Source organism: Aspergillus pseudoviridinutans (assembly GCF_018340605.1).
Source record: "Aspergillus pseudoviridinutans IFM 55266 DNA, scaffold_5, whole genome shotgun sequence".
NCBI lineage: Eukaryota > Fungi > Ascomycota > Eurotiomycetes > Eurotiales > Aspergillaceae > Aspergillus > Aspergillus pseudoviridinutans.
This window is the reverse complement of record NW_025091285.1, coordinates 1322631-1348807: the sequence shown is the minus strand read 5'-3', so window position 1 is coordinate 1348807 and position 26177 is coordinate 1322631. Positions and strand designations below refer to the sequence as shown.

Genomic DNA, 26177 nt, shown 5'->3' with positions numbered 1-26177 from the left:
GCGATGTAATACCAGATACCCTCCCTTCTGGTTATGGACGGTTGTGGATGGTGCAGATGCAGCTCGAGTCGGCTCAGCTGCGCGCCGACTGGCAACTACTCCAACAACCAATTCAGAGCGTTGTTCACGAGCGCCTCGCTGGTCAGACTGTGGTCATTGAGAAGAGCAGACAGCTTGCCGCTCTCTCGGTCAGACACTCTGGTGTGCGACGGCGGAATCAGAAGCGAAGACTCGGTTTTGAGGCTGCCCGTCAGCCCGAGGATCCCGGACTCGTCGCTGGTGTTGTATTGCGATGGTTGCGGAAGGCTCGAGGGTTGTAGCCCGGGCGTTTGCCGCTCCGCCAGGATGGCAGTATGCTCGATGACAAAGCGGGCCAGCCAGTGGTCCAAGTTGAACGGATTGCTCATGGTATCTTGGTAAGTGGTTTGAAAGTCGCGGAGGCGGGCAATCTAGACTTGTTAGCCATCAGGAGCATAACTGATTGGGGGATGGTAAGCTTACCGATTGCCGAACCGCGGGCCAATGTGTTTTCAAACCCATCAGGTATTCAAAATTCGAGACTAGATGGAGCCGTGCGGTACTCAGCTCCGACAACTCCTCGCTAAGAATCAGAGCCTGCATGTAGACACAAGAGCTGACGATGGCCACGTGCCCGTAAAGGAAGTAGTCCAGCTGGCAATCGTCCACCTTTGTGAAGCAATCGATGATTTCAGAGATCGCATTGGCGCTTTTTCTGCATTGAGCAATGCCGTCTGCGGTTGACGCTGCGTTTCGCCCTGCTCGTGCATCCAGGGAGGGAAAGAAAAGCATTTGCCGGAAATGATGGTAAACAATATGCATGGCGAGGAAATTCCGACCCAGGCCCTGTTTGGCAAAGAACGCGAGATTCTTGGAGCTGTAGGCCAATGTGGGAGGCAAACCCCGAACCCATCCGTCCAGACTATCTTTCAGCAAGGGGACCTCGCTGAGATAGGCGTCAAAGGTGATGACACCGCGGCTGAGTCGGGTAAGAAGGACGCTGATTCGGGTGTATATGTCCAACGTCCCCGCCATCTGCGCCCACATGTCACATCTCGACGAGGACGGAACAGGCACCTCTCGCAAGAGTTCCGGGTCATACGTGTGAAACGCCACATCGTCTACCTCCGGGAGCACATTGAAGTTGTTGAGAGAAGCTCCCGAATTCACAGACATGTCAATGATAGTCCACGGGTCCGCAATCCGGATGGAAAGCCAAGTCCGCCGCCGCTCTTCTCGATGCACAACGGTGGAGTTTGGTGGCATGGCCCATAGAGAGAGTACTTCGGCGTGTGTGCGGGCGATGCCGATGTAGACCTGCTTCGCCTGCGCATCTCCTTCTCCCCCAACGAGATGCCCCAAAAGAACCGCTCCCTGAACAGTTTCCAAGCTGGGATAGTTCACCCTCTCCTGGAATAAGCGAATGGCCTCGCCAGCATAGAGCTTGCCACGTGACTCTGGAGCAACGCCATTAAAGACAGGATTCTTCGAAAATCTGCCATTGATCAGTCTCTGCAACTGTTTAAGCACCAGCTGACATACCTCGCAACGAGCGCGCACATGGCATGCACATGCATCAACGACGCTCTGCCTTCATTCAACAGGCGCATAAAGCTGGCCTCATGGAACAATGTATGCGCAACATTGTGGATAGACCGAAAATACAAAGACACCAGCTCCAGAAAAAGAGCCGGCGTGGCCAGCAAATACAGGTCCAGAAGAGGTTCCACAGGCGGTAACTCCTGGATCCTTCTCACCGGCTTGATCTGAGCCCGCGGGGGTTCAGGCGCTGGCAGCTTCTCCGCTACAGGGTGATGGGACGCCGCCGCAGCGCCATTTGTCGCAGCAGCAAACACCCCGGGTTCCGTACTAAGGCTGCACGGAATCGCCAGGGACAAACAGAGTTCGCAATTATTGTACTTGTCACCAGCAGGGACACAGCGTCTCTTGCGAACTCTTAACAGCGCGTTTTGCGTTGGTCAGCTTTATTCCTACGCCGATGGGTACTCAGTGTAGTTCATCTTACCGACAGGTTGTGCACGCCCCGGCCCGTGGCCTTTTATCTCCGACGACCATGATGGAAATGATTATTGATATTCATCAATTGGCTCAACCTCATGCGCAATTAATTGCAATGGAAAACCATACTGAGTGGACTAGTCGTCTAATAATATGGTAGCATTAGCGAGGAAGAAAGGGAAAAAAAATTCAGACTTGAAGTCGCGTTGTTGTTGCTGCTGGATGGTGACTAAGCAGAAAATAGGGAGACGCCAAATATGTGTCTGTGTGCAGGAAGGATTTGTATGCACGCTGATCTTACAGTAAGACTCAACAGAAACTTCTGGATTTAGTCACTGACAGCTTGAATCTGTTGATTGTGATAAAATCAATCTGTATACAAATTTGTAGCGGCCTCAACTCGATCACCGCAAGACGGCGACGAGATTACTCGACTGAGACCAATGGATCCTTTCCTGCCATCTTATTTTGCCTTCACTAGAGCAAGACTCCCTAGCTTGGCACTGGACATTTTGTCGCTCTGTCGCCCTGTCCTGTCACCAGATTCATCATTTAATCAAGTTCTGCCAACCATTCGGCAGAGGAAACAACCCGCGCCTGTCTCGACAGCACCTTTTTCATCAGAATATCATGAACCTCCTGGTCTCTGTCCATGCACAGATCCTCCAGCACAGTCAGCTGATAGTCCAGATCAGCAGCCTGCCGAACCGTTGACAGCACCGCACCGCTGGTGATTAGCCCGACGACGACCAAATGCTCCGCTCCCAGACAGCGAAGCACAAGGTCCAGATCCGTCGCGGTGAAAGCCGACACGCGGCGCTTGGTGATGATCGGCTCGTTGGCATTCGGCACCACGGCGGAAGCGATCTCGACGGAGATATCACCTTCGCGGAATGACTGTGATTCTCGGACTCGAGTACCCATGACGCTGCGCGGGTGTGTGTCGGGGTATCCTTCCCGGAAAGCTGTCTTGACGTAGATGACTTTGATGTCGGATTCGCGGGCCGCTTTGATGACGGGAGCGAGGCGTGCGAGGTAGGTATCGGGTTCGTCTAGGCGCTCGACGATCCCGTTTTGGATGTCCAGGACGAGGAGGGCGGTTTTGGTCATGTTGCACTCGATCCGGGTGGCGCTCGGGGAAAAAGCTTGTGCAGAAAGTCAAGATTCAGAGAATACAGTGCAACTTGAATGAGCCGCAGTGCAACGTGAAAAAGAGACGAGCTTATGTAGGTTGTGATTGTCAGATCGTCTTTTACATCCAAGCATCCCGGTTCCGCTTCAGACAAGCCGGTACCGGCTGTTGACCAATTGCACACCTAGCCTTATGGCGGGCCTGGTCCGGTACATTTGTTGTCTCTATGGGCACTTTATCAAGGCTTTTAGGTGGAGGAAGGTATTAACAGCAAATGATTTCTTATCCGAATGGCGCTGCGGAGTGATCACTTTGATGCCTTGTGCTTTATCCAGCTAGAGGCACACTATATACAGTCTTTATTGGAATACATAGGGGAAGTAACACCAAGACTGGCTGCCATCTTATCGATAGGCGCTTGACATATCAACCACACACCTTCAGGCCGGCCAGAGAGTTGAGATCAGCGGGAATGACGCCAGCGGCAACAGCATCTAAAGGGTCAGCACCTGTTGAGCACATATCATCGGTTAGGGGCAGCCCACCTTGGTATGACCAACGATAATCTCCTAATTGAGCCTTCCACGTCCAGAAAATCCAGCCCTGCTGCTTCTCATACGCCGTGACCTGGGCGGCAAACCACTTCTTGTAGAAATCCTTGTTAGAGTTGGGCGACCAGTCAGAGCTCCACTGCACGTTATCAGGAACGCTCAGACTCCATTCTCCCACAATGGTCGGGGTGTTGCTGTTGAGCTCGTCGCTGCAGGATGTGCTGATGTAGCTGTCCTTGGAGACGGCGACGCTGGCCCATTTTAGATAGCGGTGGTCGTCGTAGGCGGCGTAGTAGGTGTCAGTCAGAGCCTCGGTGGGATCGCCCGAGCCCCAAAGTTTGTCCATCATCTGGATGTGCAGGTAGTTGTTTTTGTCGATGTTGAGGCTTTGCTCTGCAGCGCGGATTCTCTGCGGTCAAGCGTGAGGGTGAGCATTGTCTCTGTGCTTGTATGAGAGCTACGCACCTTGAAAGCATTAGGATAATAGCTGGTCCGCATCGAGCCAACCTTGCCAGCATTCTGAACAGGCTCATTAACAACCTCGAGCATTCCGACATTGCGGAACTTGTCGTTCTTGTGGATGTTGGTGGTCATCCACTCGAGGAACTTCAGCGCCCTCTCGAACTGGTAATCCTGGTAAAATCCAGCGGTCGGCGCATACTGGCCCGTAAATGGATTCTGGGGCGTCTGAGCCCCGGGAGCACCGTGTAGATCAATGATAATGTACAAGCCTGCATCACTGGCCCATCCACACAGATTCTCCAGATACTGCAATCCGCCCTGGGGGAAATGCTCACTATTCGAGTACACCAGGTCCTCACGCATCCAGTACCCGACGGGGACGCGGATGGTGTTCAGCCCATAGCTCACCATCTCGGCGATGTCATCCTGCGTGATCCAGGAGCCCCAGTGGCTCGCAAACGCACTATTCGCTTTGGCCTGGCCCAGGCTCGAGACGCAGTCGAACTCGGATTTCTGGCCGCCGCAGCCCATGTCTGACCACGCCTTTTCTGCGATCCATGGCTCGAAGACGAATTGAGAGCCCAGGTTCACGCCTCGGATCTTGCCGTTTGAACTCGTGAAGAGGTTCGTACCGTTTGTTGCGGTGATCTTCTTGTTGACCTCGGGCAACCAGGCAGTTGCCAGGCCCGATAGAGCACTGAGAGCTGCGAGCGTTCTAATCATTTTGATTGTAGCAACGAACTGCCTTTCGCCTAAAGAGCGATGTCAAAGGATATGTGATCCGCATCTCTATCGGGACAGGCAAGTAAAGCAGTCTTTATTTATCTGGATTTCCGACCCCAAAATCTGAAACGCGGATCAATGCGCCGCAGCACGGGAAATAATGCTTCGCTTCAGAGCTTCAAATGCATCGGCATAAGCCGCCCCTGAGCCTGAAGACGCCGATCATTTGCTTACGCTCGCCGGGTTTTCCCAGGCGGACTGTGACGTGCCAGACTTAAGACTAGCATTCTGTCCATGAAGTCGAACGTGCGATCAAATTGCTGAGATAGGCTGGAGTAGAACGGCAATGGGCAATTCAAAAGTGCATGGCTATTGCGAAAAATGCCGGCTGACGATCTTCAACGCTCGGTGTGTTGGTACGGATCTAGACTTGAGGTTGGTAGAATTAAGGGGTGATGCGGCTGGTAAGGTAGCATCGAAGAAAGGATCTAGGAAACGAGATGCAACGATGCATCACTGAAATCGAAGGGGAAACAAAAGGACTAAGAAGCTCAAACACCACGGCAGTCCTTGGAATTAACGGCCCCAAGTGATCGTCCTCTAAACGGTCAACTCTAGGATTTTCCTATTTGGGGAAATGGTATTCTTCAGCTCACCTCTCCAGTCGACACCCCAACGAGGATCCGAAATATTCGCGATAATGAATTGCCAAGGTGAATCTGATTCTCAACTGCATTCAGTTGAAAATAGCAATCAGACTCGTCACTGTACTGCTCAGTTTCGCAGTCTCATCGCGCAAGTTTTCGGTGATGTTTACTTACTCTCGGACGAAGCGTGATAAGAAACACTGCTTAGTTGGCTTCTAAGAACGATTATAGAATGGCTTCTCAACCATCACATGCATCCTTCTCATAGCCTTTCCATGTCAGTGTGCTCCGATGATTTAATCTGGACTGAGGGATGTTCGTAGTCCGGCTACAGATGGAAAGACCTGGATCGAGCCAACGTGGCCACAATCGAGGCTGAATGTTGTCTATCTACAACCTATTTCCTTGTATGGCCCCAGATGAATCTCTTATTACATAATATCTGCTCACTTGCACTTCCTGGGGCACTCCCACCAAGAACGACGGGGTCAGGCCCGGTATCAGCCCATGAATGCGTCAGTGGGACGAGCCGACGGGGCTACAACTCTCTCATGATGAAGCAGCTGGATATCCAGTGTCCGATCTGGCACAGTCCTGGTCCCGAAGGTATAAAATCCGATGATGGATATATATTCGAAATTTTGAGACCAGAGAATCGCAAGGACAGCAGTACAGCCGGCAAGCGCACGATTCATCCAACGATATTGGACTCATCGGACCAGGTACCCAGATAGCACCTTGACCAAGAGAAGTAGCCGCAAGGCGTCAGACTATTGACGAACGCATGGACTCGGTAGTCAAGGAAGAGCTGCATCTTGATCCCTCACTGTCGGATAACGGGGCGATCTGACAGGACATGTTGTTAGCTGTGAAGTGCGCGGCTTGTCCTCGCTGACATTGCGTATGGGGGCTTTCGGAGCTCCAGGCCGCAACACAATTCAGAAACTCCATAAAACTTCTGTTGGCTCCATGGGCTACAGCCAATATCTCGCTCACCACCTGAATTAGTTGATCCCACTTGGCGAATGGCCGCGAATAATTGCTGCGTACGGTTGAATTCGGGATCGCGATCCGGCGCTTGATGGCACGATCCTCCGTCTTATCAGAAGCAGACGCGACCCACTGTGATGGTTCAGACACAAGGGTCGAGCTGATCGAAATGCAAAGATGACCTGATCAGTGGTCCCGACCAGGGAATCCCAAGCAAGGCACAGAGTCATGCTAGCGTCACTCCGTCTCCCACTTGCGGTGTGTGGGGAGGCACAGATACGTTATCCAGGTCGACATTCGTATCTCGGATCCGAGAGCTTCCATCACATATTCACCACACGCTGTCCAATCCCACATTCAACCTATGCTGTATAGAACTGTAGAATGCAGCGTTAGAAAGTGAGCCAAATCCCGAGCAGGCGCCATATTATGCAACATCCATGTCCGATTTGTGTCAGATTGACAGTCTTAGTTCCTGCCTCGGAGCCGAAAATCACGGATGTATCCGTAACAACAACAGCTAAGAAAAGATGAAGTCCGATCGAAATCGAATCCGTCTTTGACGATCGAGCAATGGTTGTCACTGGTAACTACTCTGTACTGAACAGGTGGGCAATTCTAATGAGAAACCCCGCATTCTGAAGGTCCACTGGAGTTAGTCAAACGGCCAAAAGCCACGGTCGGACTCAATAATGATATGGCATGTAAATAACTTGCCTCTCCCCCAGTCTTGGCCCTGTAACCTTCCGGTGTCTGTTCCTTGGGTCTGGGCTGTCTACCCGACGGAGACTAACTCACTCGACAGGGCCCTTGTAATCTATTCTCGGGTGGACCGAGAACTCCGCTCGGAGGAAGCAGTTGGTTAGTTCTGTTTGATGATTTGCTGGATTGCTGCAGAGTGGCTTCGGAATGAAATGAAGGTTGGCAAGTTGCTCCCTTACGATATGCGACATCATGAGATGCGACTCTAGGTAGTCAGTAGTAGCCATTCCAGCCGGCCTCCCCTTGTCTATGGTCATAACTCATATATCGGTTGTGGGTATTATTATATGCGGCTAGGACGGATGGAGTGGATCTATCATCTCAGTGTAACCGAAGTAAGTAGATGTCAGGTTTCAACGAACTTGGAGAAGTGTCCAGTCCTAGTCTGGAAAGGGATAATGTAGGAAGAGCTGGTGGATAGGTCCTCTGTCTCGAATGGGAGAAGATGGATCACAACGTCAAAGCGAAAAGGAATGGACCAGCAGGAATTCAGGCTCGGCTCCTTTTGCCTACCACGTACCGAGTACCTAAGTACGGATACCTACCTGAACGTATCTGCAAAGTGAATAATGTCAGACAATCAACAGATTCGTCGTCGGCCGAAGCGGGAATACCTCGGTCGGCTTTAAGCACAAACCCCATCCGCGTCCAGTCACCCAGCGGTTCTCATGGCGATCTCCGAGGATAGGCTCGTGGAGAACAATCCAGGGGGCACATGGTTGCAGTGCATGAGGGATCGGTAGCCCCTCGTCGACTACTACAAATACGGCTCTTGCCCAACTGACTACCGCGGAGTTGATCACTCATTCGCTAACTCCTACCATGAGCACTCGGGGGGACGCCCACCCTTCCTGTAAGGTACTCTCGGATAGGTTTGCTTGAGAAGTGAGGCAATGCGACAGTTGCTTAAAAAAGTGCCAGAGGCATGGTAAGATCATACGCTCAAAAACAGCCTTGAAAATGCGTCTCGATCATCTAAACGGGTATATGTGGGATTGATGGGATTTGCCTACCACGCATAATCTCAAGGGATCGGTACGTGTGAAAAATGCGGGGCTAAATGTACGAAAGGACTTTCTATCTCGTGTCATAAATTTGCCATGCCCATACTGGGGAATAACATCACGTCGGACACGCTGTCGAGGATGGTACGCATGTTCTTCCCCTGCGGCGCAGGAACGTATCCGGAGAACTGAGCTGCTGTGGTGCCGAGAATGACCGGTGGTGAGGACGCAGGGATCAGCATTGGGGTAGTGATGCTGGAAACCGTGTTCGTGGTCTCGGAGCCCGATCCTAATCCCTCGGGTTCCTTAGCACGCAATGCAGCGCTGATTTGCCGGAGGGCACGGAGCGACGAGGCAAGGTGTTTCGCAGACTCCGTCTGGCTGTTCTGATTTTCCTGTCCTCCGGCGTACACATGGTCCGCCAGGACAAGTTCAAGCCTCCGAATGAGGTCATACGTTCGAGCACGATATCGGTCCTCGAGATGTGCAGCCAGCAGAAATGCAGATGCGATTGTGCGCTGCAGGCTGATCCAAGTCCGGGAACAGTGCGGGTTGAACGAATGCAGCTCGACAAATGCATCGATCGTGTTCATCAGACTCGTCAGGCAATCCTCGCGGATTATCGCCCGCCGCTCATCGTCCAGATGCGCGTCCGGGTCTAACGAAACGCGACAGAGTAGGGAAAGAAAGTACGACGAGTGCAGACGTAACTCTGCTCGCTCTATATGATCCGCCAAAGTGGCGCAATGGTCGGGAGAGCGCAAATGCGGGACACCTTCGGCGATGATTCGTCCGAATCGCTGCTTATACTCTCTAATCTCGTGATATCGCAGTTGAGAATGATGTGGATACATTCGCATCCGCAGCACTTCCAGAATGACAGAAACTAGCCGGCAAAGTGACTCAAAATACGATCGATGACCGGGCATCGATTTGGGATCATAGGGAATTTCCGGCTGACTAACCATCGTAATGGATGGCCGATCGTATGCCAAGGAGAAATGACTGTTCTGGAAAGCCATTGCCCACCTGTTGAGCATCGTGAGAATGCTGCCAGTCGTGGGTTAAAAGTAACCGGGATGGCACTTACCACACCCTCCTGCGAGCCGCTTGAAGCTCTCGCGCAAAGCCAGATGATTCGACATGAAGACCGAGGACCATACACATGCGCTCCGTCATCCCTGCGAGCATGTCGTTGAGTTTGGAGTCATGGAAGCTGCCAAGCAAGAAGATCGCTCACCTAGCAACGTGTATGACGCGCCCGCGTTCATATTATAGGACAAGACGTGACTTATAATCAACAGAACTTGGATCACTTCAAGCGTCGGTTGCGACACATAGTTCAACATTCGCAAACACTGATATGCGCAGGAAACTGGAAGACGATCAGCCATGGAAGGTCACTCGATGAGGAAAAAATACGCACCATAGACCCAGGAGGTCAACTCCCGCTCTTTACCTGGCAAGTCGGACAGTTGACATCCGGATGCTAGCACGGCGAAGAGCAGACTCAGGAACGCCAGGCTCATCCCGAATGGCTTGACCAAGCCATTGGTATCTGGCCGGTAAACCCCTCCGGCTGCCTTGCGGCCTCGCAAAAGTCGATTCATATCTTGTTCTAACCTGGCGACGTCTGGAAGCACCGGATACAGTACAGCTGCGATGTCTCTATAAAAGCCCATAAATCTGCAGAGAAAAACTTCGATTAGCAAGGCGAATCAACCGACCATCGAAACCAATTCCCATACCGTCGACATTGATCATCATCGGGTAATACTCCACAAACGCCGGCGATGTTGAATGTATACGGATCCGACGACCATAGGTCGACGAAAGGGTATGCGGCCGACTCGTTCCCCATCGCCAGCTCCGCGAGAAGGTCATCCTTAGGCAGCGCCTGCGCTGTTTCCTCGGAAATCTTCGACTTTTTCAAAATATCCACGAGCGCCGACCTCGACCCTATATGGACGGAGCCCGTTCGCAGCACGTCTGGCTCATAGATGCCTTCGGACCTCGGGGACCCTTCTCCTTCAGCAGAGACGTCCGCGACGGTGTTACCGGGTTTCCTCCGCGCGTGCGTATCGAACAATGAGTGCAAACTGCCCAGTATCTGTTCCATTGCGCGCATCTTGGCGTTAATCTCGTCCCATTCTCCCTGCGTGATCATCACGGTATCCGACAGCGGCTCCTGGTCGGGAGTAGAATCGGTGCCTGTCCCCGTTCCAAAGGAAKCATCGCGATCCAAGGTATTTGTGTTTGGGTAAGTCGGAGTGTACGACGGTAGAGAGGAGGAGTATGGGGTTTTAGGCAGAGTCGTCGTGGCAGTCGGTGTAGATAGCGGATATGGGTCCTTGGGAGGCGGGCGGCCGTAGGAGCAGTTGAAGTTGCGCTTGACGCAATTGCCGCATGGTACATTGCGATCGCAACGGACCTTACTCGCACGACAGGGTAGACATGTCTTGCACTCGCGGGGCCTGCGCCGGACAGGATATGTAGGCATCGTGTGCGTTCCGGAGTGTGGTCTGTCCAGGCTCTCGTCCCTACCGCCCCGCTTCGGGGAGATGGGAGAAGGATGGACGCGAGGGAGGAAAAGAGGAGAGGAGAAGCGGAAGGTTGTCTGTGTGACAAGGTAGACCACGCGGAGTTTGCATAGGACTATTTTAAATTAATACTAGGAATCCTCGTGATCGATCGGATTTTGGTTTTGCGACAAGTAGAAATCAGCGCGATAAAACCAAGGAAGCCGAAACTGATAGCGATTAACAAGTGTGCAATTGGCTACACCAAAGAGTCCCGGTAGATGGTTAGGTACCTTGCGACCGCGGCCAACGGAGTTGAGCTGAAAGGCGGATGAGGCTCGTCTCGATGAACACCTATCTATTCTGCAGGATACGAAACGATCACCATCATAGGTCAGGTACGTAGATAGAATTATAGTATGGTACCTCTCGGGACTCGACGATGAAAGAGTTCCAGATCGAAGAAGCAGAAAAGAGGTCGATCACGCCTCCAAGGCCCGGGCGATCTCGCTCTGGTCTGGATAGATTGAATCTCTGGGGCTGTCCCAACCAAGCAGTGGAGCCAAGAGGGTGACCATACACTGGGAACTTTGGAAGACGAGGCTTCCTGCGATGGCGCAGTGTCGATCTTGATGTCAATCTCGCGTGGTATTGAACTTTCAGGCTATTTTCAATTTATCGCTAATTCAGGGTCATCAAGGATGGAAGGTTATTCCCGATTTGTTTTCCTTGAATGATGTTGAGACGAAGTGGGATTTCTGGTTATGGATTGGCCAAGACCATTCACTAGTCTATCAGCACTTCAACTCTCTTTTCTCGATCCAAGCACAATGATACCTAAGGTATATACTGGGCACCGGATTTTCATTTTGAACTTTTGATTCATATTGAAATGTATGCAGCATTTGTCTATGACATTAACATTCATCATAACAAATATGGTTCTATATACATCAAATCATAACATATCCTCAATTCCTCATCTATAATTCTTTTTAAATTGATAGAATAGGCATCCATATCATGTCTTATTGCCTGGTTTGACCGGTGTGACCTGCGGCACAGCCCACCAGTCATGCCAGCGAGCCTTCGACCCAACCTCCGGGATCTCTACTCGTAGACTGACGCGGTGACCGTCAGCTGGGGAGCTGGTTCCTCCAGAGTCGGCGAGCGCCTTCTTCACCGCTTCGATAGCGATGCTTGCGCCGATGCAGGCCCGCATTGTGTCCTTAACCTCGCGCTTCCAGTCTTCTTCGATGGCCGGCGCATGGTATGTTTCGCCCCGTGAGTCCTTAATGAAAGTACCATTGGCGAGTGTGGCTTCCCAGGCCTTGCGGGCTTCTGAAATCGCCTTCGAAGCGCGTTCTAAGACAACTTCATCGCTGTCCCCTTCCAGAATCGCTTCCCGGCGATACTCTTCGTACGGCACAAGTTCCGGCAGGCTGATAGGGATGAAAGGCTTCATTCGAATTTCGTAGCGCAGCCGCTCGCTGGAGTACGCTCCCGGAGCAGAGGCTGTCGGCAGGAGATTGTGCCGAGCGAGGAGTACATACAGAGCATGCAGGGATATCGCAAAGGCATCTATAGCAACGATATGTGTGGTGAGTCTCTCGAGGAGTCGAAGAGTCTTGTGAAAAGCGGACTGCCGCTCGGCTGAGTTGCACTTCATTGCAGCCATAGCGGCCAGATTCCGTTTGGCGGCCGCGACCGTAAATGTGCGTATTCGGTCGATGTGAGCTAGGTGCGTGGAGCAAATGTGAGAAAGATACCAGTACATCCCAGCAAGTTCTTCGGGTGCGTAGATTGAGAGTTCGAAACCCAGCTGAATGATAAGACGGAATTGGCTCAGCTTCTGGTGGTATGCCCAGCTGCTGAGGGGGTAAGAGTAGGTGGCGTCGCCGTTCGAGAGTGTAAGAGGAGATTCTTCACTGAGAGTACGAAGTTGCTCGTCGAGTTCTTCGGCCTGGACAAAGGTCAGTATTGGTCTGGACTGAGCATGATTCATTGTGTCAACTCGGGTTGCATACCTCCATCTGAAGGTTATCCCAATCGATGATTGTATGGCAGAGTGTCCGACGAATGCGACATCGGTTCAGGCACGCACTTCGAAAAGTGTCTACGAAGGGCTATATGATGGTCAGAGAATGCCGACCACGCGAAAGAAGGGGCTGGGCCTAAATAAAGGTAGACATGAGCTAGCCTCACCTGAGCGAAACGTTTCACAAAAGCGTCCATCCGCTGGGCAATCTGAAACCGAGGATCAGAAGGCACCTCAGTATCGTCAATGTTGGCATCAAGAAGCACGCTCGAAGAGAGGACAAATTCGGACAATTCGTCGTACAGAAGTCCTTTGAGCGAGACTTTTCCAAGGACAGTCATATTGCCCAGGATGAGAGTTTGGGTAAGTGAACGGATATAAACGGATGGTTGAGGTTTTCGAGAAAGCAATGTCCAAACGGCGACCTGGATTCGTTAAAAAATATATTCAGATTCATCTTCATGTGAAAAAGGCTTTATACCTTCAAATTGTATGGGCCACCGTACTCAACGAGTTCCTGTAGGTCAATTGCATCTCGACACAACCGTCGTAGATGCGCCAGCGCATCCTCGAAACTAATCTTCACCATGGGTCGAGGGGGCACCGTGCTGGCCAGTCTCCGCTGAATCTTCACACTGAAGGCATCGGGCACAGGCTTTCCGAGAGTGCCAGATTTGGTAAGGGAGGACAACTGGGATAAGCAAGAGGCAAAGTAGCCGGTTGACTTGTTTTGTAAGATGTCAATGTCATGGCCCAATGCGAGGAGGAAATCGCGTCGACAGATCAACCGGGATGTGATTGCATCACGCAAATCTTGATCGAGAGCATCGGCTGTTGCTTCAGTCCAGGAGACCGCCTCATCGAGGAGGTCTCGAAAGTGTTTCACATCGAACTGTGACAGTAAGCTGCGATTGTACAGCTGAGTGACAAAGTCCTCTTCCTGCAGAGAGTTAGAAAATGTTTGGTGTGCCTGGTAAACTTCAAGGACCAACTTCGTAGTAAAACTCCGCGGAAACTCGCGCGTGGACAAAATCACAGCACTTAACCAGCGCAAGGCAGTAAGCGCGGAGTACGAGCTGTAACAGCTTGGAGTCCTCCTTCCTGTTACCCAGCTTTTCACGCGCAAACCGAGCATCTTCGAAGGTCTTCGGTATCGGCCATAACAGTTTATCGAGGTACAAGGACGTGAAAAGGGTCTGCGATAGTGGATGTCCCATATGCCACGCCATCTGCCATGGTACAACCCGTTTAGTCAAACACTGATGACCGCTGGCTTTGCGGAGGAAGCCACTCACCTCATGGCAAAGCAACTCGTCCATGATTCCCACTACTTCTTCCGGAGCCAGCTCCCGCATGATGTCGTAGTCGTCCTCCAAGGCTTGCGCGTGATTCTCTCCAGGCCCGAGGTACCCACTGTCCATTTTTGAATCCATTATCTGCCGAAAGTCAAGACCGGTCAGCCGATGACAAAGTTTCACGATCTAGTTTCAGCGGGTTAAAGGAATTGCAAACCCACCTCCAAGGCGCCGACTGCCTCGAACAGTGTGAAGTACTCATCTTTGACGAGCTCTCCTGTTCGCAGCTCTAGCAAAAAGATGAACGGTCAGTAACTCTTTGCAATGCAGCAGACAGCTGGTCAAAACCAAAATATGTAAAAAAGACAGTGAACGAAAACAGGCTTCTTACTCGAAGCAGCTTGTGTGAATACATCTGTGATGTCGCGTGGGACCACCGACTGCGAAACGACTCGCATTGTCGGGGTGCGGACTTCGTTACTTGGCAGCATTAATATTCATCCACGACCATCTGCAGCCCGCTGCGAGGTTGAACATCTATAGAAAATTGACTTTGAGGGCGATGGCTCAAATGAGGGAAAGACGGGGGAGGAGGGAGCGGGGAGTTGGCGGACAGTACGTATGCGACTCGCGGAAGTCAAACCCACAAGGACGTAAAGGCCGCAGAGACTTGATGTGGGCGGAGGGTGAACGTCTGTTTACAGAACTCTTTACATTACACCCAGGTAGACTCTACATTTCAACACCTATAAATGGCAGGAAGAAAATATTCCTTCTATTGAATTCAACAAACAGGCCAATATTGCTACAGTGATTGTTCCTCCCCGCGGGTAAAGCTTCCCCTGGGCCTGTGATAGCCCAATTCGCTCCCTATGTCATCGCAACGAAAACCGTCTTCGGAGGAATAGTCTACTTCGACTCGGCCTGAGCCTGCTGGTTGGTTTCGGCGATGGTCTTGACTTCGCCCTGCTTGCCGTTCTGTATTCAAGCGAGAGATCCGTTAGCTAAATCCAACCAGTCATTGTACCCATCATCACCACCACAACCCAGCACAACAATGATGTGTATACGAACCTCCCACTTGGAAAAACGCAGTTCCGACTGTCCACGGCGCTCAGCAGCGAGACGAGGGCCGTCCTTGAGAGATCTGCGGACGGCGCGGGCAGCGACGGCCAGGTAGCGGTTGTAGCTACAAAAAGTCAGTACCGGATCGGTCGCGCATTGTTAAGCGGCATTGTCGGTAGGATGGGTTGTACATACGTCAAACCAGCGGCTTTCCACGCAGCTGCCATTTTGAAGACGGATGATGTTGGAGGGATTGTGTTTCGAAGGGAGAATTAGAGTCGTCGGATATGTGACGCTTGAACGAGCGTAGAGTTCGGAGGATCGGGAACTTCATGGTCATGTGATTCACGTGATTCAACGGCACCTTTTCAGCCGTTTGACTACCAAAAGGTTGATACACTGACAATAACTGAATTCAAAATGTCTGGCTTTGAATAAGTGCTAATTCTGCTGCTGCTATTTGTTGTTCCATGAGTCCGAAGATTTCAGGACAGTGATCAGCTGGCCAGATATGGATTGAGCCACTACTGATTCCCGAACTCGACAGCTTCATGATGCCTCAAACCTGCTAGCATAGCATACGAGAGGAATAGGGCATTGAAGAAGAGGCTTTTCTTTACTCAACATACAACCGAACGATATAACACGCTGCTTCGCGTTGCTTGTGGCCTAGGACCTAGTTCTTGGGCTCTACAAAGTATCAATGAGAAGTTATATCAACAAGCCAGCTACAATACTAGACGACCCTTAACGTTGAACTGGAAGTTTCCTTCAGTCCTGCTAGAATATAATGAGATTTAAGAGGACCTGCCTGTTTCTCCATCCTTGATCCAACTCCGAAGCAAGCGTGTCCGGCCTATATTCTATGGCCGGTCCGCCCAGAAATGTGCCGTATAGAACTGCTCTTAACGTACTGCTCTTAACCAACAAGAGATCTTCCATATGCATTCATATATCATATTCACTTACTGAACAAAGAATACAAGCTTCCTTTACGCATGATACGCCGAGATGCAAGAGATTGAAGCTTCTTCCATGCACGAAATGCAATAGTTGACCGTATTAGGCATACTAATACGCATCATGATACACCCAAGCACAACAAGCCATAGTCTGCCCTTGTTTTCATCCTTCATTATTCACTCACCTCTGTCCCTAATCTCTCTCATCTTCTCTTACCAGAATAATCTCCCTCTACTGACTTAGGAAGGTCGTTGGAGATATCCACTTTTCAACTCCAGGAGGCTTAGGAAATGCTAACTTGAGGAAAGATCGCAAGCCAGACAATACATCTATCAACATCCTAAATCTTTTCAGTCTGTGCTGCATTCGGCTTCCAGGTAATGTTCTGAGTCTCGCCATCTTCTCATCTTTCTCTCACTTTCTTGCCAGTGCCGCTGTACAGCGCTCCCTGTTTCAAAACGTCCCTCGCGCTCTTGACTATTCATATAACATCAGCAGATATCAAAGCTCACTAAAAGGCACAGGCACGGATATAAACATGAGCATGCTGAAGAAGGAGTTGAATAGGCCTAAGAAGCGGACTCTGGTTCGTTGGGACTGTAAGTATTCCCTTGCTGTCGGAGGCATCTTCGGTCACTGGTAACCGAGCTGACTCGTTTGATAGCTGATTTAGACGAGCTAATCCTCCTGACAATACAGTCTGTCTGTAACGCAAAAAATGTAAAGATTCCCTGGGCAGATGTTGCATCCACGATGGGCCACAATGTCACAGAAGGAGCAATAGTCCAGCACTTATCTAAACTCCGCAGTCGCCGGGTTGATGCTGGTAAACCTGTCCCTCCTCCACTTCGACGGGGGGGCATCGGGGCTCCGAGCAAATCCTCCAACGCGTCTGCAGCATACTCTAGAGGAGGAACTCGGCGCAGGGTGCGCAACGCACGGGAGTCCGACATCGCGGCAGATCCATCTGATCTTGCACAAGATACTGATATTTCATCTGACGAAGAGTACGTGGTTAGACGCTACTCAAAGGCTCAGAGAGACGCTGCACACAGCAAAAGCTCGAGAGTCCAAAGCAAGGAAGACCACCAGGTCCAGCCCCAGTCCGCAAGTGACCAGGACGCTGATGGCAGTCCGATTGGCTCTGAAGACTTGGTGGTTTCTGGTGCCCAGTTCCTTGAGTATCCCAATCACAGGCAGTCTCGAAATCGTTCCCCCTCTCGTCTGCGAAAGCGGAGCAAGGTGATTGTTCTGAGATACGGGCGTGGAGCGCAGCTTGAAGGCGAAAAGCCTGTCAAAGTCGAGAGTCCAGAACACACTACGGTCAGCTCTTTCGATCCTCACAATCAGAGTCTACTTGATCAGCAATTGTATCAGGATCTTCATGGCACAGACAAATCAAATGCCATGGGTGCGGCAGATACTCACGGCATGGGTGGGAATTATTTGTCTGCAGGTCACTCAAACATGGGCATATCGTCCATGCCAAATCCAAACTCCAATTTTCTGAATTTTGCGTCCAGCCAGGGTCTGCATATGAATGCTTATCAGAACTTTTATCCCAGTTCACGCAACGAGCAACTCGGCTTTGTTCCGAACAACTTGAATGATCTGGATACCCATCAGAGTGAGCAGATGGGCGTTGCTCCGGGGGAGCAAAGCATGTATTTTGACGACCTTTTCCAGTACATACATGCCAATGATGGGCATAAAGACAATAATGGGGCCAACTTTGCAGGTCCGGGGGCAATGGATCCCTTCTTCTGATTCTTCCTGAGTGAGTCATATGGCTCAGTGTCAACTTTCAAAGACCTTGGATACTCAAGCTCAATCTTATGTGGCCTCGCTATGATTTACCATTTCGTTGGAATCTTTTCTCTTACCAGCTGAGCTTTCCGCATTGTCAGTCTCATTGAGGATCCATATTAATTGGGCAAAGCCAGAAATCCTGGTTCAGGAATTTTTCTGGGTTTTTCATGATCTTGGCTCTTTACAATGACTTTGTGAGCATCTGCTTATTCTGCATCGTACCGGACTAGATTCTGTTCTTTCTTCTTGCGTATTTTCGTTGCTTTGCGGTGCTTTAGCTTTTCGTTTTGTTGAAATTGCCTCTATCAGCTCTCTGTCAATCAAATTTTCAACCGTTTCAGAGCATGGAACAGGGAGATTGGATATCTCCTAGCCTTACCCAAAATAACACCTCGATTCTCCAAATATGATAAAGTGTTGCTATACCTTCCTTGGAAGAAAAGATTTATACGCGTTCGTAATCATAGAGAGGAGAGAGACTATGACATCCTACGGTGGGAGTTTCGGCTGCACCGCGAACTGGATAGAAGTAGATCTGCCTGTTCAGTGACAGCCGTTGACCATACCTGCATCTTTTACTTTACAAAGACACATGTGTAGGCCCATCCAGCTCTATGTATGGGAATAATGCTAAGATCCTGTTGCCCATCGGCATCTGTGTACGAATTTCCCCTTCCGACGATCCGAGAACATCCCTCGGGAAGGCCACACGTGACCTTCTAGGAGCTTCTGCCGCCAAGACATCCGGGGATCGAGAACCGCCTGGAAAAATTTCGAGACTTTGGCTTCATCTCCCCAGCTTTCATCTCCATTCCATCCTCCTTATCCTCTGTTCTTCCTCTTCTCTTCCTTCTTTGCACCTGTTCTTGCTCTGGGAGGTTTGATCGGGCAGTAGTCGTTCATCTTAACGTAATTATCTCCTCTTCTATCCCGTCTTTCTATCACCCTTCTTTCCATAATGCAGAGAGCTCTTTCTTCCAGGACGTCTGTCCTTTCCGCTGCCTCCAAGCGGGCGGCTTTTACCAAGCCCGCCGGTCTTAACCTGCAGCAGCAGCGTTTTGCCCACAAGGTATGTACTCATCTGCAATGCGCAATTCTACGTTCCTGAAGCGGTGCCAATTTCTCTTCCGTGTCACCCGGAGCTCGCTCCCGTTACCTTGCTAACAACATTTCAGGAGCTCAAGTTCGGTGTCGAAGCCCGTGCTCAGCTCCTCAAGGGTGTTGACACTCTGGCCAAGGCTGTGACCTCGACTCTTGGTCCTAAGGGTCGTAACGTCCTGATTGAATCTCCCTATGGCTCCCCTAAGATCACCAAGGGTATGTTTGACTCAAGCTAGGCCGGGTCGCTGTTTTCACCTGTCGTTGAAAACGAATTGTGTACTGACTGAAGTAGATGGTGTCTCTGTTGCCAAGGCCATCACTCTCCAAGACAAGTTCGAGAACCTCGGTGCTCGCCTTCTCCAGGATGTCGCTTCCAAGACCAACGAGATTGCTGGTGACGGTACCACCACCGCTACCGTCCTCGCCCGTGCCATCTTCTCTGAGACCGTCAAGAACGTTGCTGCAGGCTGCAACCCCATGGATCTGCGCCGCGGTATCCAGGCTGCTGTTGATGCTGTCGTCGACTACCTCCAGAAGAACAAGCGTGACATCACCACCGGTGAGGAGATCGCTCAAGTTGCTACTATCTCCGCCAACGGTGACACCCACATCGGTAAGCTGATCTCCACCGCCATGGAGCGTGTCGGCAAGGAGGGCGTCATCACTGTCAAGGAGGGCAAGACCATTGAGGATGAGCTCGAGGTCACCGAGGGTATGCGCTTCGACCGTGGATACACCTCCCCCTACTTCATCACCGATGCCAAGTCTCAGAAGGTTGAGTTCGAGAAGCCTCTGATTCTGCTGTCTGAGAAGAAGATCTCCGCCGTTCAGGACATCATCCCTGCCCTTGAGGCCTCCACCACCCTCCGCCGCCCCCTGGTCATCATCGCCGAGGACATTGAGGGCGAGGCTCTCGCCGTCTGCATTCTTAACAAGCTCCGTGGCCAGCTGCAGGTCGCTGCTGTCAAGGCTCCCGGATTTGGTGACAACCGCAAGAGCATCCTTGGTGATCTTGCCGTCCTTACCAACGGTACCGTCTTCACTGATGAGCTCGACATCAAGCTCGAGAAGCTTACCCCCGACATGCTTGGTTCCACCGGCGCCATCACCATCACCAAGGAGGATACCATCATCCTGAACGGTGAGGGCAGCAAGGACGCCATTGCCCAGCGCTGCGAGCAGATCCGTGGTGTCATGGCGGACCCCACCACCTCCGAATACGAGAAGGAGAAGCTCCAAGAGCGTCTGGCTAAGCTCTCTGGCGGTGTTGCCGTCATCAAGGTCGGTGGTGCCTCCGAGGTTGAGGTCGGTGAGAAGAAGGACCGTGTTGTCGACGCTCTCAACGCTACTCGTGCTGCTGTTGAGGAGGGTATCCTTCCCGGTGGTGGTACCGCCCTTCTCAAGGCCTCCGCCAACGGCCTCGACAACGTCAAGCCCGAGAACTTCGACCAGCAACTCGGTGTCAGCATCATCAAGAACGCCATCACTCGCCCCGCTCGCACCATTGTTGAGAACGCCGGCCTCGAGGGCAGCGTCATTGTCGGCAAGCTGACCGACGAGTACGCTAAGGACTTCAACCGCGGCTTCGACAGCTCCAAGGGCGAGTACGTCGATATGATCTCCAGCGGTATCCTTGATCCCCTCAAGGTCGTTCGCACTGCTCTGCTCGATGCCAGCGGTGTCGCCTCCCTGCTCGGTACCACCGAGGTTGCTATCGTTGAGGCTCCTGAGGAGAAGGGCCCTGCTGCTCCTGGCGGCATGGGTGGTATGGGCGGCATGGGCGGCATGGGTGGCGGCATGTTCTAAGCTGCTCCCAGCCCCCCTTGCTAGCCTAGCCTCTTCCATGATTTAAAGGTTTCTTCTCTTCCCTTCGAGCGTGTCTTTGCATGTACGAGCATTTTCTGATATATCGGTGTTGAGAATTTCTGTAATATTTCCTATTGTTTCTGATGTGTTACACGCCTTGACAGCCCCTTCACCTACTCCGACTTCGTCCTATACCTCGATACTCATATCTACCTCTTCGATCCGCCTCCTTTGATTGACTCGATCAACATCTCCACTCCATCCCATTGGGCATAAAAGTCTTAGGGAGTCCTGTGTATCATATATGTACTTTATGTAGTCTACGACAGCTTTGGAGCTGTGGCGGTCGTGCCTCAATTAAAATAATTGTTCACGGCATTCTGTCTGTAGTTTCTGTAATCTTCACGTAGGTTACTCGGTCCTCGACCGCGTACTCATACAGTAATGATCAAGAAGACGCTACCATGCAGCTCGCATGCAAGCAATCTAAGCCGAGATTCCCTGCCTACTCGACTCTCTCAACTTCGTCGAATAATCGTACCCCGGCGGCATCATCTCATACTCTGCCACAGGTGGCAACGGCGAAATCATCCGATCAGGATGCCGTTTCCAGATATCGTCCTCTAATTGTCTGGGATACCGCCGGGAGGACAGATAGCGATTAAAGCGGTTCTTTTCATGATGTACGTCCAAGGGCTCTTTTGAAGATCTGGGCAGACGAAGAACCTTCTTAGCAGGAGCTAGGAGAAAGTCTCTAGCCATTCCGAAGAGAATTGCAAGGGCCTTGGCAACCGTCTCCCGGAGTCTTTCGTTGAAGGCCAAGAGTAGGGCGATAAGGATGATTGCGACAGATGATGGGCCTAGAGCATGGCGTTAGAGGCGTCTAATTAAAATTCTGAAGAGAAGAGTCAGGGCCCTGACCTGCAATCAGAAACATTTCACGGAAATCGGGGTTTGTTTCCGTGCCGCTCCATTCTCGGACATTGATGCCGAATAATGATGTGAAAAAAGAGAGTGGTAAGAATCTGTGGAGGATGAGCAATGGATGAGGTTTAACCTGTCGAGTAGACACGGCTTACATGACAGTGAAGATTGTAAAAACCATCACGGACCGTGACTGGGTCTGGGTGACTTCTGCCTCCCACCGAGCCAGTCGCGATTCATCGACATTGGCTTGCTTCTGCTTCAAGTCAAGGAGATTCTCCACCTGTGTCCGGGAGTCAGCGAATGGCAACATCATGGACGCTGAAGTTGCTTACTGCTTTCTGGGCCAAGATGGTGTTCTGTCTCATTTCCTGGACATGGTTGCGGTATTCGTCGAGCCGGGCTAGCGAGGCTTCGACAAATACCTTGCCATATCCCCGGTCTTCGAAGTATCTGGCCATGGTTTTGACTGTTGTGGTTTGCTCTTCGAGAAGCTTCATGATCGTTCCTAGTTCATCCATAATATCCCTCAGTTCCAGTAGCGCAGAAAGGTCTTCTCTGTTCTGTCTTGCTACACGAATGTCTCTTTCATCACGCTCCGCCTCGGTCATTGTTCTTCCATCGGCCGTTTTGTTGTGTTGAGCGGGATTTATGGTAAACCCGCGACTTCGGAACCGCTTAAATGACTTGGTCACTGATTCTGTCTGATTCTTGGTCAGTCAGCCGTCGAGATGTGCGCGCTATACAATTCCTACCAAGATGCTGATGGACTCTTCAAAAATCCGGAGAACTTGTAAGTCATGGTGCAAGGTCCTGTCAAGCAAAACAGTGACAGCATGTTGTACTATGAGCGCAGCAAGATCACCAGCAGTCTCGAAACGCCGTGCCAGATCTCCATTGAGCTCATTATAGATACTGTTGTGTAAGTTTGCTTGTTCGTAGAGCTTACCCTCGGATGTTGTAGTTTCTTGGTTGGGGAAAAAGGTCACGATCGTTCTCTGGTCTAAGATCCAAAGCCATAGTTGGTCTACCATGAGGACCTTGCCATCCTCGAAAACGCCCGGAACGCCTGAATCACTCTCTGTCCTCACTGAATCCCCTATCTCATCCTCGAGATTAATTGATTTCTTGGTCCTCTTCCAGAGCATTTGATCGTCATCTCTGGCAGTGGTAGATCTCAGGTTCGGGTATCCGAACTGGTCCAACGTTCTCCTGAGGTGAATTGGAGGCTCGCTTCCGAGGAACTTCCAAATCAACTTCGATTCCAAGTGCGCCTTGGATATTTTGTCCGGTACGGGTCTGGACCTTCCTTGCCGCAGTCGGTCTTCGACAACTTTCCGGCGTTGTATTAGATTCCAGTATGTATCCCAATGAAGCTGGGCTGCTTTTCAGCATGTGTGTCAGAATATGCGCGCGCGTACAGACTTACGTATGGCATCTGCCAGAGGTGGACGATTAGCGATTATCTTGATTAATCAGGGCCTAAACTCACATATAGAGCGAGCTGAGTGTCCTCCATCCCTCTTGATCGATTGTTTGACGAGGCATCATTCTTCCTGGAATAAATGCACGAAGGGCGTACATAACGAGCGTGAGGTTCAAGGTGACGGGCTCTGATCAGCTTTGAAAACCAATTTTCCTCATTTATGAACCTGCTCAGACTGAACGTAGACAGAATACTTAGCGCCTGCCCATGGCCATAAATAGAAAAATTGAAACCGCAAAAGTACTTACAAATGTGGGATTTCACGATCCGCGCAGGCTTTAGCAAGTATGGAAGGTACCCATCCAGTATGTGTATAAGGAATGTGTATCCATAGAAGCTTCTCGCTTCCAGGTTCTGGTCGGTCAAATCGAGGTGCCGCTCGAGGCTTGTCTGCTCCCATCATGTTCCGCTGACCTCGTTTTGGGAGCGGCACAGGAAGGAGCCCTTTATAACCTGACGTTATATTACTGTACCTTTTCTTAGCCGAGCTGCTTGCAGATATGTTGCAGAACGCTTACATACAATAGTTTTGTTTGGCTCGCTTCGATATTGGAGCGCTCATTTGGAGCCTCTCCCGTCTCATTGCTATTGCCTTCTTTCTGAGGGGTATCTCCATGCTGTACAACCGGCTCCTCTAGATCGTAGCTGATGTTCTCGTCGCCTAACTCAAGATAGCTTTCGGTGCTCGGCTCGCTGATATGAATTCTCGGAGAACACATGGGCATGAAACTGCGACTCTTCTTGATAGAAGGCCTGGACTGGGTTCGTTCGGTTTTCTCGCCCGTGTCATTCACTGGCTCATCGGGTTCTGATTCTGAATGAATAGACGATCGACGGCTGTCAAAGCTGCTCACTGAGGAATCATCCAGAGCGCCAGGCGGCATCTTGCTGGTCTTGCTTAGCCTATCTCTGAGGCACTCGGATGGGCCTCTTGACAGATAATCATGGAGTGTCACTGTGGTGGCCCAAAGCTTCAGAGGAGTCTCCTCGCTGACTCCAAGTGCAGTATCTTCAAAGAACCCATTGACCTGAATCATGACTTCTTTTTCGACATGGAGTGGCGCATCCACAAGAGCAGACAGTCGTACTGCCATGGAGACAGATGACTGAAGCTCCTTTATGAAGCTCGTCCTTGTAGTTTTCTCTTGACCCTTGAAGTATGCTGTTCCTACATGATCAGTAGCCAGAGGTATCTCCTTCTCATGCTCCAGACCTAGTAGGCCTGATCGAATGGAGGTGATTGGTACATGAACTTCGACAGTGGCGCTCGTGTCTGAGCCTGCGATATTGATGGCGGAATCAACAGTCTCCAGGAAGGTCCAGACTTTCAAATCCGCCGAGATCGCCCTGAACTGATTCGAAAGATGCATGAGTTGTTGATGTCGAGGCTTTAAAATTTCCCGCAGATAATGCGGGACGCGATACTTCAATTTCATTATGGTACAAATACTCTGAGTATATTCTGGGGCGTATAGGTAGGTCGATCCCTGATGTGGAGTCGCGAAGAAAGCTATTCCGTGACAGCTCGACAGGATAGATTCCATATTCGACGATGCTAGGCTGGCGATGATCAGGGCTGCCTTAGCTACCAATCCACCGGTGCTATGGCAGATGAAGAAGATGGGCCGTCGACTCTTCTGAGCAAGAAGTCAGTATATGATTCACTCTTTAAACACAAATATGACCTACAGCGCTAAGTCGCCGCTCGTGGAGCTGGTTCAGTAGATTATGGGCCAGCGAATTCAAGTCATCGCGAGCGCCGGGCTTCCCATGATCATAGAGTAACATTCGCGCATTTGGTATCTCCCTCATGAGGTCCGATATAAGCCATGGTTCGTTAGAGTCATCGTCGAACCAGGTATTCCATGGGTCAGACCCTATGGCAGGAACAGCAACGATGCTGGAAGATATCAGCGCTTGAAGCTCTAAAAGTCAGTCTAACGGCACTTTGGACTTACTCGACATCGGAAGAATGAACAGAATTCCTAACCGTGAATCGACCGCGCAGGTCGCCTTGGGAGATATTCTGCGCCATAGCACGGAACCCCCTCGAGTAGTAGCAGTGCTGTAACCGATATCCATCTGAAAGAACAGACGCAAGATGAAATCCATCCAGGAGACTGCCACCTAGAAAGACATAGGAGTAGCGGCCATCATCTGACTCATGGGGAAGGCCGTGGCAGGTGACATCCTACGTGCTGACAGCCTTGTCTCTCCAGCCTCGTCAACAGAGTCCATATGCCCTTCACTAGCGGAAGATGAGCGATCACCTCGCGGGCTTAGTATACGCATAGAGCTGGATTTGACCAATACCACGCCCCGCATTTTAGTGTCGCTGGAGTCTTCTGATGTCAAATCATCGAGGACACGGGTTGTCTGAGGCCTTGCGACTATCCGGCAATCCCGGTGTCATGATTGGCAGGTTCTATGTTCGTGCAGAAATTGTACTTCCAGCCTTGACTTGCTGGAGTCCTGTTTGTTCTTGTATACCTCTCTACTGAAGTGAGAAAAGGTGAGCATAGGCAGTAGTGACATCGTGAGCTTTCCCACACGGACGCGGTAGGCTAAAAATTCCGTTGAGCGAGATATATGATGCACAAACACAGTTTTCGAAAATAAAGGATGAAGAGCTGTGATGGGAACTGACTTGAATGGATAAAGTAAGGAAAGGTAAGCACACTTCTGCTGGTGGCCGAGAAGAATAAGATACGCATGGCCTCGTGATCTCGCAAAGTGATAGTATTCCGCGTCGAGTAGATCGCTATTGAGACAACAAGACATCCTGAAAGTACGTTATTAAAGGACTAACCCAAGCACGATACCAGTTGTGAATTCGATCAGTGAGGAGGAAAGATTTGTCTCG

General features: G+C 50.9%; 9 protein-coding genes across 9 annotated transcripts; 2 read left to right on the top strand and 7 right to left on the bottom strand.

Annotated features, from left to right (window-relative positions):
- Positions 1 to 95: 95 nt before the first annotated feature.
- On the bottom strand, positions 96 to 2094 carry Asppvi_007530 (putative C6 transcription factor; the record flags this gene model as incomplete). Its single annotated transcript, XM_043303417.1, has 4 exons — positions 96 to 449; positions 502 to 1513; positions 1561 to 1974; positions 2045 to 2094. The coding sequence occupies 4 exons, from the start codon at positions 2092 to 2094 to the stop codon at positions 96 to 98; spliced, it is 1830 nt and encodes a 609-aa protein (XP_043159352.1).
- Positions 2095 to 2589: 495 nt separating this feature from the next.
- Positions 2590 to 3147, bottom strand: Asppvi_007529 (cysteine hydrolase family protein; the record flags this gene model as incomplete). The annotated part of the gene is made up of 1 exon (XM_043303416.1): positions 2590 to 3147. One exon carries the CDS (start codon positions 3145 to 3147, stop codon positions 2590 to 2592), a length of 558 nt encoding a protein of 185 aa, XP_043159351.1.
- A 448-nt stretch (positions 3148 to 3595) lies between these two features.
- Positions 3596 to 4905, bottom strand: Asppvi_007528 (glycoside hydrolase family 5 protein; the record flags this gene model as incomplete). Its single annotated transcript, XM_043303415.1, has 3 exons — positions 3596 to 3663; positions 3715 to 4129; positions 4186 to 4905. 3 exons carry the CDS (start codon positions 4903 to 4905, stop codon positions 3596 to 3598), a joined length of 1203 nt encoding a protein of 400 aa, XP_043159350.1.
- Positions 4906 to 8391: 3486 nt separating this feature from the next.
- Asppvi_007527 (transcription factor domain-containing protein) lies at positions 8392 to 10808 on the bottom strand (the record flags this gene model as incomplete). The annotated part of the gene is made up of 5 exons (XM_043303414.1): positions 8392 to 9337; positions 9399 to 9489; positions 9549 to 9683; positions 9735 to 9994; positions 10057 to 10808. 5 exons carry the CDS (start codon positions 10806 to 10808, stop codon positions 8392 to 8394), a joined length of 2184 nt encoding a protein of 727 aa, XP_043159349.1.
- Positions 10809 to 11848: 1040 nt separating this feature from the next.
- On the bottom strand, positions 11849 to 14618 carry Asppvi_007526 (N-alpha-acetyltransferase 35, NatC auxiliary subunit; the record flags this gene model as incomplete). The annotated part of the gene is made up of 8 exons (XM_043303413.1): positions 11849 to 12790; positions 12855 to 12953; positions 13033 to 13290; positions 13347 to 13805; positions 13858 to 14094; positions 14161 to 14301; positions 14382 to 14449; positions 14552 to 14618. 8 exons carry the CDS (start codon positions 14616 to 14618, stop codon positions 11849 to 11851), a joined length of 2271 nt encoding a protein of 756 aa, XP_043159348.1.
- Positions 14619 to 15069: 451 nt separating this feature from the next.
- Positions 15070 to 15452, bottom strand: Asppvi_007525 (ATP synthase subunit epsilon family protein; the record flags this gene model as incomplete). Its single annotated transcript, XM_043303412.1, has 3 exons — positions 15070 to 15138; positions 15235 to 15349; positions 15421 to 15452. The coding sequence occupies 3 exons, from the start codon at positions 15450 to 15452 to the stop codon at positions 15070 to 15072; spliced, it is 216 nt and encodes a 71-aa protein (XP_043159347.1).
- A 1274-nt stretch (positions 15453 to 16726) lies between these two features.
- Asppvi_007524 (uncharacterized protein) lies at positions 16727 to 17955 on the top strand (the record flags this gene model as incomplete). The annotated part of the gene is made up of 2 exons (XM_043303411.1): positions 16727 to 16787; positions 16853 to 17955. The coding sequence occupies 2 exons, from the start codon at positions 16727 to 16729 to the stop codon at positions 17953 to 17955; spliced, it is 1164 nt and encodes a 387-aa protein (XP_043159346.1).
- Positions 17956 to 18955: 1000 nt separating this feature from the next.
- Positions 18956 to 20904, top strand: hsp60 (chaperone ATPase HSP60; the record flags this gene model as incomplete). The annotated part of the gene is made up of 3 exons (XM_043303410.1): positions 18956 to 19066; positions 19173 to 19314; positions 19391 to 20904. 3 exons carry the CDS (start codon positions 18956 to 18958, stop codon positions 20902 to 20904), a joined length of 1767 nt encoding a protein of 588 aa, XP_043159345.1.
- Positions 20905 to 21390: 486 nt separating this feature from the next.
- Asppvi_007522 (uncharacterized protein) lies at positions 21391 to 25349 on the bottom strand (the record flags this gene model as incomplete). The annotated part of the gene is made up of 10 exons (XM_043303409.1): positions 21391 to 21764; positions 21826 to 21929; positions 21984 to 22111; positions 22164 to 22532; positions 22584 to 23204; positions 23321 to 23489; positions 23563 to 23781; positions 23837 to 24951; positions 25004 to 25214; positions 25273 to 25349. The coding sequence occupies 10 exons, from the start codon at positions 25347 to 25349 to the stop codon at positions 21391 to 21393; spliced, it is 3387 nt and encodes a 1128-aa protein (XP_043159344.1).
- Between the last annotated feature and the right edge of the window lie 828 nt (positions 25350 to 26177).